Here is an 11,565-nt window from a genome sequence, read left to right as displayed (position 1 = left end):
TATTTCCATCAAGATTACACTGTATCAATGTCTAAATCTGTTAGCTCTGAACTAATCTCCTGCTGCTGTTTGATCTCAGCAGGTGCAAAGCGACCAGTGACTCTGACAGGCAGAGCTACAGTGGTGGTTCTTGCTAAGAGAGAGGCTGATGATAAACCTGATGACTGTGTGATTTATCGGTATGGCTCCTTTTGCACCGGCATCGAAGTGTTTGGTGAGTTATCTTTCATTAGAGATATGTTTATGGGGGCAAATGAAAACTATAGGGGCACTTGGAGAACTCAGAACTCCGCCAAGGCCTTATTCCCTATCTCGCATTTTAAACTAAAATAAAATGACTTGTGTATCCACTCCACAATTTCATGGGTTGTCTCTTGGCCAATGTTAGACATTTTCACCAAGTGTAATACATATCAGGCCATGAGTGTTTCTGTAAAAACAAACCTATCACCGAACCTTTGAGATGATATAGTCACTTCTTGTCAAGGCTTGGTTGTTGATGTGTTAGTGGTTAGATTCCAAGGCCAATGCAGTCAACGTAACATACAAGTGTACTAGGTCAAGACACTGAACCCTGAATTATTGTGAAGATTAGTTTCCTCTGTATGGCAGCTTCTCTCTTGAGTGGTCGGAATGAGTGGTCGCTCTATAAATGCAGTCCCTTTGTCTTTTTCAGAGGCCATTGAAAAAGTAGAAATTGTACAAATGGACAACTCTGTGATGGCAACACATAACATGGAGAGAAATGTTTTGGATATCACTGTTACCTGCCAGGGAAGGTACATGCATTACACTTTATCAAATACTATGTTACAAAGCGTTTGTTCCCACTCTGACTGGAGCATGTTCTTCCTCCAGCCTTCCTAAAGAGGTGTGCAGCGTGATTCTGGACGCAGATTGCTTGAAGCCGATTCACACAGAGTGCAACATGGTGGAGCCCTCTAAAGAGTGTCAGCTGGTGCTGCGTCACTTCTTCAATGACTCTGGTGTCTACTGCATCAACGTGTCCATGGCCAATGACGTCAGTTTAGCTGTCACCAGTGCCAAAGTCAAAATAGACATAGGTACGCTAAAAAACTAACATATTACAGTCTAATTATTCAGAACGTTACTTCTTTATCTTTCTTACTAATCATGTGATTCTTGTTTCAGCTTCAGGTCTGTCGTCTCCAGGCACCATCGCCATGGTGTTGGGTTTCCTGGTACTCGTTGTAGCTTTAGGAATAGTGGCATTCTCCTACAAGTAAGAACTGCTTTCACAATAACAATATTTATTTGTTACTTTAAAGTTCCATTGTGTAGGATTGATTGGGATATAAGGGTGAGGTTGCAGATTCAAACCATTTAAATACCCCTCAAATAATCACTTTCTCCCTTTCCAAACATAAAGAAGTACAGTGGCCTTCAAATAAAACATGAGCGTCCCTCTTTAGAGACAGTGTTTGGGGTTTCTATTCTAGGATATTATACTGGATACTGTAGGAGGATGTATAAACAACGTGGTGAAGCCAAACTTGAAGTCTGAAAAAGTGAAACCAGTGAAGAGTGCCTTAAAACTGCATGTTTTCAAATGCAAACAAAGTTAGATTGTATAGAAGTCTACGAGAAATGTAGCCTATTTCTCAATTGATTTGTTACCCCAGTATTGATTTCTCTAATGAGTTTATGGTGTCAATTACTAGTTTCAAGTATTCTTCAATAAAGTATTATGTTTATTTGTGAATTATTGTCGCATTTAGAGTAAAATAGTCAATAAAGCAGCACGATTAAGGCCTTGGATTGACAGATCGACCAAGACGTTATTGGGTCCTGGTGTTGTTTGAGTTTTGTATTACAACTTTATATCTTTCATAGTGTGTTTCGAGTTAGTAAAATAATCTTATCATTTGAGTCTCCTAAAGAAATCTTTGGTTGTACTTCGTACCGCCCTCTTTTGTCCCTTATGGAACCAAAAAACCAAGATAATAACAATGAATCAATTACTATGTGTGATGTAAAAAGGTTTGCTCGCATATGGAGAAAATGATCACCAAACTCAGCAGCTGTTCTCAGCTTTTGAGCATTGTTGACCTTTTCAGCATCTTTCAGCTTATTGTCTGTTTGACTGCAGCTTCAAGGAATTTGTGGACTCTCGTGGCTCTAAATCTATGGTGGCCCTGAAGTGCAAGATACCACAGCATTTCAGAAAACGCCACAGCATTTCACAAAACACCACAGCATTTCACATTGGACGGAAAGGGTATTCCTTTAGTGATGTTTGTGATTGGACAGAGCCAGCCAGAGAAGCACTGCTGTGATTGGTTGTTTTTGCTGCCAGTCAAGAAATGACGCTTCGTGATTGGTCAACACCCGACAGCGAAATATGTCCCAGCACATCAGCCGTTAGCACACACTCAGAGCTCACAGCTCCTCATATCTGTTCAGAAACTGGAAAAAAGTTAAACATGTACAAACCACAGACTGTCTGTGTCATGGCGAATACAGTCGCTGCTTTATTTATGTCTGTATGACGTTGTTGTGAGTGTGGACGGAGCAGCTACAGGTTAGTTTAGCCTGATGGATCCGATTTCATTCAGAAAAGACGCATTTTAAAAGCTTTTCGCCTGCCGTCTTATCTGCAGACTTGTCAAAGCGTTAATTCATGGTTTTTACTAACCGTTATCAGTATGTAGTTACTTCGGCATCACTTTGAAACGTGTATTACAATTAAATCACGGTCAAATATGTTCATTTTGTTGTAGTTGGTATCTCCCATAGGATTTACATGGAGATACGCCCCGCCCCCTCTCCAGCGCCTCTTGTTTGAATGACAGGAGCAAACACAGCTGACAGCCGCGGTGAAACTCGAGCGATTAGAGCGATGCGAATATTGGGTTTTCTACCATAGTATAAGCCCCTTAAAAACCATGAATTAATAAAGCATTAATTCTGTGTTTACTCCTGTCATTCAAACAAGACGCTGGAGAGGGGGCGGGCCGTATCTCCATGTAAATCCTATCGGAATCGGATCGATCAGGCTAAACGAACCTGTAGCTGCTCCGTCCACACTCACAACAACGTCATACAGACATAAATAAAGCAGCGACTGTATTCACCATGACGACAGTCTGTGTTTTTTATATGTTTAACTTTTGTCCAGTTTCTGAACAGATATGAGGAGCTGTGAGCTCTGAGTGTGTGCTAACAGCTAACGGCTGATGTGTTGGGCCAATCACGAAGCGTAATTTCTTGACTGGCAGCAAAAACAACCAATCACAACATGGCTGGTTCTGTCCAATCACAAACAAGAAGCGTTCTCCCTAAGGAATACCCTTTCCGTCCAATGTGAAATGCTGTGGTGTTTTCTGAAATGCTGTGGCGTTTTGTGAAAGGCTGTTGTGTTTTGTGAAATGCTGTTGTGTTTTGTGAAATGCTGTGGTGTTTTCTGAAATGCTGCGGCGTTTTATTAAATGCTGTTGTGTTTTGTGAAATGCTGTTGTGTTTTGTGAAATGCTGTTGTGTTTTGTGAAATGCTGTGGTGTTTTCTGAAATGCTGAGGCGTTTTGTGAAATGCTGTTGTGTTTTGTGAAATGCTGTGGTGTCTTGCACTTCAGGGCCACCGTAAAAATCACCTTTTTTGGCCATACCCATGGGAAATAAAACGAAAGTCCTTGAGATGAACTGTTTTAGGATTTAGCATCCATTTTAGGAATAAATGGGCTTGGAAAGGGATGGCAGAGAGTATAGAGTCAGTTTACCATTACATCTTTTTATGGGATTTTATTAAAGATAATACAAATATCGAGTACTACCAGCTTAACCGTATTTTATTTTGTCTTAATGTACATTATCTAATTTCATATTCTGTTCTTGTACACAGAGACGTGCACACATAGACTCTAGGTAGTGCTTGAGCACCTGCCCGTTTTGCCCTCTGGACAGCAATGTGCCCTTTTGAAAGTTCGTTTTTTACAGTTTAAAAAAAAAAATTACAGTGTACTGTATGTGGCTCATGGTAACATCGATCAATTCTGGATTAAAAGCTTCTAATATATACAACAATGCCCCAAATGCGCGTTGTAATTGTGTCAGACATCCCCACACGTGCCCCGCGGCACTCCCGTACGTGCCCTGGCTGCAGCCCCTCCCTTCCCTGCTCTCAACGTGAACGCGCAGCGCGCAGAGCTGACAGTAGTCAGTCAGACAGGCCACGGCGGGTGTGTGGTGCAGCAGCACGCAGCAACACGATTAAAAGTGCCCTAGTGACGACCAAGTAAGTAACCACCAGGTAACAAATACAACGAGTGTATTGTTTAATCCCCTAAATCAGATGCCAAACTAAACTATACAGGGTTCGTACGGTCATTGAAAACCTGGAAAAGTCATGGAAATTCAAAATGCAAATTCCAGGCCCTGGAAAAGTTATGGAAAACAATATTTTTCCCAAAGTTTTGGAAAAGTCATGGAAATGTAACTAAAGTTGCGTCAAATATAATTTACATTTTATCTAATAGCCGAAATAATTTGCGTTCGCGAGCTGTTATTTTTTAATATATGAAGCGCGAGCTGTGTGCTCGAGTCTTCTTGCCTGTCGGGCCGGCTGAACTCTGCTGCTCCGGGATGAGGGTCAGCTACATTATCTACGGTGTGTTAGTTAACTGTGCGGAGTCACTGTGGCACAGACTGAGCCGCTGGTGAACAGCTGTTAGAACGGGCCGTTCAGGTGTTCAGAGCAGAGCGGCAGAGCGTGATGTGAACTGAAACGTTTTTCTGTCGCAATATCATTGTCACTATCTGCTAACGTTAGCTTTAGCCTTCGTTTTCTAATAGTTTTTTTCATAGGCTATAAACAGAGGTGGTATAAGTATAGAGATTGTAGGCTACTAGAGTAAAGTACTCAGATCTTGTACTTTAGTAGAAGTACTCAGATCTTGTACTTGAGTAAAAGTAGAAGTACTCAGATCTTGTACTTGAGTAAAAGGCAAGGCAAGGCAAGTTTATTTATATAGCACTTTTCAACACAAGGCAATTCAAAGTGCTTTACAAAAAATGAAAGAGATTAAGAAAATGGCATTTAAAATCAGTCATTAAAAAGAAAAGCTAATAAAATAAACATTAAAAGAAAAAATACATGGATAAAAGTTACAGTGCAGTCAATTAAACATTAAAAGAAAAAAAGTACATGGATAAAAGTTACAGTGCAGTCTAAGATATGAATAGTTCAATTAAAAGCAGCGACACAAAGAAAAGTCTTCAGCCTGGATTTAAAAGTAGTAAGAGTTGCAGCGGACCTGCAGGTTTCTGGGAGTTTGTTCCAGATATTTGGAGCATAATAACTGAACGCTGCTTTACCATGTTTAGTTCTGACTCTGGGGACAGAAAGCTGACCAGTCCCTGAAGACCTGAGAGATCTGGATGGTTCATAATTTAGCAGGAGGTCAGAAATGTATTTTGGGCCTAAACCATTCAGTGCTTTATAAACCAGCAGCAGTATTTTGAAATATATTCTTTGACACACAGGAAGCCAGTGTAAAGACTTCAGAACTGGAGTGATGTGATCCACTTTCTTAGTGTTAGTGAGGACTCGAGCAGCAGCGTTCTGAATTAGCTGCAGCTTTCTAATAGATTTTTTAGTGAGACCTGTGAAGACACCATTGCAGTAGTCGAGTCTACTGAAGATAAAAGCATGGACAAGTTTTTCCAAATCCTGCTGTGACATTAGTCTTTTAATCCTAGATATATTCTTTAGGTGATAGTAGGCTGATTTAGTAACTGTTTTAATGTGACTGTTGAAACTCAGGTCAGAGTCCATGACTACACCTAGATTTCTGGCTTTATCTGTTGTTTTGAACGTTGCAGACTGAAGCTCAGCGCTAACTTTTATACGTTCTGCCTTGGCTCCAAAAACCATTACCTCAGTTTTATCTTTGTTTAATTGGAGAAAGTTCTGACACATCCAGTCATTGATTTGTTCAATGCACTTACTCAGTGTTTGAATTGGAGCATAGTCTCCTGGTGAAATTGTTACGTAAATTTGTGTGTCATCTGCATAGCTATGGTAACTTATTTTGTTGTTTTTCATTATCTGAGCCAGTGGTAGCATGTAGATGTTAAAGAGAAGAGGCCCCAAGATGGAGCCTTGAGGAACCCCACATGTCATATTTGTCAACTCAGATGTGTATTTACCTATAGAAACAAAGTTGTTTCTGTCCTTTAAGTAGGATTCAAACCAATTCAGAACTGTTTCCGAAAGTCCCACCCAGTTTTCCAGTCGGTCTAGTAATATGTTGTGGTCAACGGTGTCAAACGCAGCACTGAGATCTAATAATACTAACACTGAAGTTCTGCCACTGTCTGTGTTTAAGTGGATGTCATTAAAGACCTTTACAAGAGCAGTCTCAGTGCTGTGGTTTGGACGAAAGCCTGACTGGAACACATCAAAACAGTTATTTAAATGCAAGAAATTACTCAACTGTTGAAAAACAACTTTTTCAATGATTTTACCTAGAAATGGCAGGTTTGATATGGGCCTGTAATTGTTCATTACTGAAGCATCTAGATTATTCTTTTTTAAGAGCGGTTTAATGACTGCAGTTTTCAGGGCCTGTGGAAAAATACCTGAGTGAAGAGATTTGTTTACTATATGAAGTAGATCTGAGGCCATGCAAGGCAAAACATCTTTGAAAAATCCTGTTGGAATAATATCAAGGCAGCAAGAGGAGGATTTCAGAAGTTGAATAATGTCCTCTAGGTTTTTATCATTAATCTGATGGAATTGTGTCATGATGTCTGAATTGATGTTAAGTGGAGATAGGGACAACACATTTGCTGTTCCTGATGCAGAGGCACTGACTGCTTGTCTGATGTTCTGAATTTTGTCAGTGAAGAAGGAGGCAAAATCATTGCACGCCCTGGTGGATAGAAATTCAGAGGCTACTGACACTGGGGGGTTAGTTAGTCTGTCGACGGTAGCAAACAAGGCACGTGCGTTGTTTTTGTTTTTGGTAATGATGTCAGAGAAGAACGATTGTCGTGCGTTTTTCAATTCCAAATTATAAAGGCCAAGTCTCTCTTTATAGATTTCAAAGTGAACCTGGAGATTTGTTTTTCGCCACCTGCGTTCAGCTTTTCGACATTCTCTTTTTTCTGCTCTCACGGTCATGGCCTTTCTCCATTGAGATATTTTCTTGCCAGACACTTCCTTTACCTTAGTTGGAGCAATGGCATCTATAACATTTTTAATTTTTGAATTAAAATGATCTACTAGCTCATTTACTGAGATGTTGGCAGGGGCAAGTGTGGAAGAGAAATTCTTAGTAAACATTTCCCTAGTATTTTCAGTTAAATATCGCTTTGTGGTTACCTCTTTTTGAACATTTTTGTGAACAGAAATAGAGCTCTCAAAGAAAACACAGGAATGGTCAGAGAGTGCAACACCAGTCACCACAACCTTAGAGATATTCAGACCCTTTGAGATAATTAAGTCCAGAGTGTGCCCCTTATTGTGCGTGGGCTCCGTCACATGCTGAGTCAGTCCATAGCTATCAAGAACACAAAATAGTTCTTTAGCCCCTCTGTCCTGGGGGTTGTCAACATGGATGTTAAAATCAACAACAATGACTAGACGATCAAAGTCAATACACAATATAGACAGCAGTTCAGTAAAGTCATCAAAAAAGCTTGCACAGTATTTGGGTGGTCTATAGATATTTAGGAACAGAGCTCGAGAGGAGCATTTCAGCCGAAGGGCCACATATTCAAAAGAATCAAAGTTTCCATACGATGTCTTCCTGCATTGAAGGGAATCATTGAACAGAATAGCAACTCCACCCCCTTTCTTATGCATTCTTTCCTGACTCATAAAACTAAAGTTGGGAGGGGTTGATTCGATAAGAACAGCTGCACTGTTATTTTGTTCAATCCAAGTTTCTGTTAAAAACATAAAATCGAGATTGTGCTCAGTGATAAAATCATTGATTAAAAATGTTTTTCCTGCCAAAGACCTGACATTTAATAAAGCTAGTTTAAGTTTGTTAAACACACTATCAGTCATGTTTTTTGTAACAAGCTGTGGCTGACATGGAATCACTGCTAAATTAGATACACTCACACAAACGTTTGAGCGCTTCCTGTTTCTATGATTCACCGCTCTTAATCTATTACCTATCAACACAGATATCGGCAAAGCTACTGGCAGGCAGGGCCCCGACATGTCCTGGAAAGAGTTGAGAGTGCCATACGCCCTTGAGCCTGGACCCATCACATATCAGTAAGAGTTTGTTGTGTTTTGTACACACACATCCTTATCAGGCTTCGGAGACTGCAGATGCCCCCTCGAAGGGAGGGGAGGTGGTCGACGTAGGCACGGTGATGGAGACGGGCGAGATGGTGCGAGGGTAGAGGACATGCTGCCAGGGGGGGGAGGTGGTTGACGTAGGCGCGGTGATGAGGACGGGGGAGATGGTGCGCGTCTCCGCGGTGATTTTGGTGGGCGTCGTTGAGGAGCGGGGGTAAAGGACATGGTGCCAGCCCTGCGTATCGCCTTCGTTTGGTCTTTGAACTCCAGGAAGGAATCGGTGCCTACCCTCTGTATCTCCTTTGTGTGTTCATCGATCTCCAGGAGGGTGGGCGAGGGTGAAAGGGTGAACGGAGTATCCTCAAAGGCGTTGACAGGGGGGGGGGGGGGGGGGGTGACGGGCAGTGGAGACTCCTCCATTTGTCTCATAGGTCTCCCATAATCAGAACATTCCTCAGGCGGGTGCAGTGATAATTCTTCAGGGTTTTCTGCGTGATGTGTTGTGTCTTTCTCCTGTTTTGATTCCTCTTGCCGCTTGTCCTTGGCAGAGGGAACAGATTGATGACGCAGGCAGTTGAATATGTTAGAGATAAACAATTTCACTCCTGACTTGTTCAGGCAAACTCCATTTGCCTTGAAAAGATGTCTGCGATCCCAGAAAAAGTTAAAATTGTCAATAAAATGAACAGAATGGTCAGTACAGGCCGTTGAAAGCCAGGTGTTCAGTGCAAACGATCTGCTGAATCTCTCCACTCCTCTTCTGACTGGCGGTAGAGGGCCACTGATGAACACCTCTGCATTTAGAGAGCTGGCAGTTTCCAACAAACATTTAAAGTCTACTTTCAGCACTTCTGACTGTTGTTTCACAACATCATTTGTTCCAATGTGCAGTACCACATTCTTCACAGTCGGATGTTCAGCCCCAATATGCAGGATCTTCTTAGCCAAGTCAGAGACCACATCCTTGGGAAAACAGAGTACTTTGGTGTTGTTCTTATTACACAGACCTTTTACATCTCTTACAGCAGAGTCACCCACAATCAGAGTTTCAGGCCCAGTCGTTAGCTTTCCCTCTAGCCTTTTACTTTTAGAGTAGCTATTGGTCCTTACCCTGCTTTGTGAAGAGGACAGGTTATCCAGGTCATCAGATCTCCGGTTCTCGGTCAGCGGAGCGTATCTGTTCTGGATTGGCACACTTGGTGGTTTAGGAGGATTGTTTGTAATTGTCCTTTTAGCAGCTGTCCACTGCTGTTTCCTAGTATGAATAGGGGTTGAAGAGGCGCTCTTCCTGGGTGATAACAATGCAGGCCAGCCGGTCGCATCACAGATTTCGGAGCTCTGGGCTCTGCCTGTTATCCGTCCTCCCAAATCCCATGGAAATGATTTACTCTTAGGCTTTGCACCCAGAGAGTTCCAGGGAGGACTACCACTTGTAGATTTATTACCCGGTACACAGCCCTCCTGTTCCTTGGAATCCTTGTAGCTGCTAACTAGCTGTGAGTTAGCATACCCTTCTCCATTATTTTGCAACACTGGTAAAGTCGTGTCATTCCCACGACATAGTCCATTCACTTCCACGTTAACTTCCAACCGTTGCATTTTCATTTCCAACACAGCCATCTTCTGTATAAGTTTCTGGAAGTCATCTGTAGAGAACGGAGGCATTTTGCTACCAACTAGCTAAATAGCAGTAGCCTACCAGGCTTTAGCTGTTGCTAGGCCACGCTATTGTAAGACTGACGTCGTCGTAAAAATGTTGAAATATGGCTGAAACCCTCCGTCTATTTACGAAGATGAACTGTCCCAGTGATAAGTTAATGTCCAGGAGCCGCTGCTCGAAGTTTTCAGAGAATAAGAATAGGAAAATCAGCATAAAAAGTAAGCAGAGGCAAGAGCAAGCAGAAAAGCGTCTGCACTGTAAGAAAGATAAGCAAGCCAGAAGAAAGTAGAAGTACCAGAGTGTAGGAATACTCTGTTACAGTAAAAGTCCTGCATTCAAAATGTTCCTCAAGTGAAAGTAGAAAAGTATTATAAAAATACTAAGAGGCATGAAAATACATTTTCAAAATGCTCAACAGTGCTGCCAAAATTATAAACTGACTGCTACACAATTAAAATAAATGCTTTTATATATTTCTATTAGATGTAACTCTTTGGCGTTTCTGTTATTATTACCTGCTGCTTTAGTTGTTCTGACTGCTAAAATCCTCTGTTATTCCTAATTTTAACCCGATATTCCGTGGGGTCGGGGGGCTCGGATCCTTGTCACCTTTTTCATACCTGATGAGTTTGCATCCCTGCCTACAGTTGCTTTAGCGTGTAGAAGCTAGTAAGCCTACTATTTGATTTGTTTTAGATATGCATCTGCATCAGACAGCATATGGTTATTGAAATAAATATATATGCAATTACGACATACAAGATGTGCCTTTAATAAATCTCACACTACTAAGGCAGCCGGCGGTTCCACCAGGGGCGTCAATCCCGACCCTAGCTTCAGATTGGACCCCCCCTAAGTCATTTAGAATAATAAAAATAAATGTTAAAATAATTAATTTTTTGATAGTAAATCAGTAAAATCAGGCAAAAATAAGAATTAAATAACATAACCCTAACCCTAAAACCGAAATAAAGTAACCAAAAACCGAAAAGAAACTAACAAAATCCGCCATTATCCGGCAAATTTTTGCGCGCAATTTCGGAGCGCACAATTTCGGAGCGCACAATTTTGGCGCGACCGCCACAACGACTCAGAAGGTGCCCTTTTTTTTTCTCTTGAGCACCTGCCCCTATAAATGTCTGTGCACGCCTCTGCTTGTACATATCATATTCTATCTACACTGAACAAAAATATAAATGCAACACTTTTGTTTTGCTCCCATTTTTCATGAGATGAACTCAAAGATCTAAAACATTTTCTATATACACAAAATAACCATTTCTCTCAAATATTGTTCACAAATCTGAAAAAATCTGTGATAGTGAGCACTTCTCCTTTGCCGAGATAATCCATCCCACCTCACAGGTGTGGCATATCAAGATGCTGATTAGACAGCATGATTATTGCACAGGTGTGCCTTAGGCTGGCCACAATAAAAGGCCACTCTAAAATGTTCAGTTTTATCACACAGCACAATGCCACAGATGTCGCAAGTTTTGAGGGAGCGTGCAATTGGCATGCTGACAGCAGGAATGTCCACCAGAGCTGTTGCCCGTGAATTGAATGTTCATTTCTCTACCATAAGCCGTCTCCAAAGGCGTTTCAGAGAATTTGGCAGTACATCCAACCG

General features: G+C 41.5%; 1 protein-coding gene across 2 annotated transcripts in view; it reads left to right on the top strand.

Annotated features, from left to right (window-relative positions):
* pmelb (premelanosome protein b) overlaps nt 1-11,565 on the top strand; it is a 51,935-nt gene that overhangs the window by 38,393 nt on the left and 1,977 nt on the right. For both annotated transcript variants that reach the window (XM_034202553.1, XM_034202554.1), the window contains 4 exons: nt 80-214; nt 677-779; nt 859-1,064; nt 1,153-1,243. In XM_034202553.1, the coding sequence (XP_034058444.1) occupies nt 80-214; nt 677-779; nt 859-1,064; nt 1,153-1,243 (535 nt within the window). The remainder of the gene's footprint in view (nt 1-79; nt 215-676; nt 780-858; nt 1,065-1,152; nt 1,244-11,565) is intronic.

This window comes from Gymnodraco acuticeps, unplaced genomic scaffold (assembly GCF_902827175.1).
Source record: "Gymnodraco acuticeps unplaced genomic scaffold, fGymAcu1.1, whole genome shotgun sequence".
Classification (NCBI taxonomy): domain Eukaryota; kingdom Metazoa; phylum Chordata; class Actinopteri; order Perciformes; family Bathydraconidae; genus Gymnodraco; species Gymnodraco acuticeps.
The sequence above is the reverse complement of the archived record's forward strand: the minus strand, read 5'-3'. Positions and strand labels throughout refer to the sequence as shown.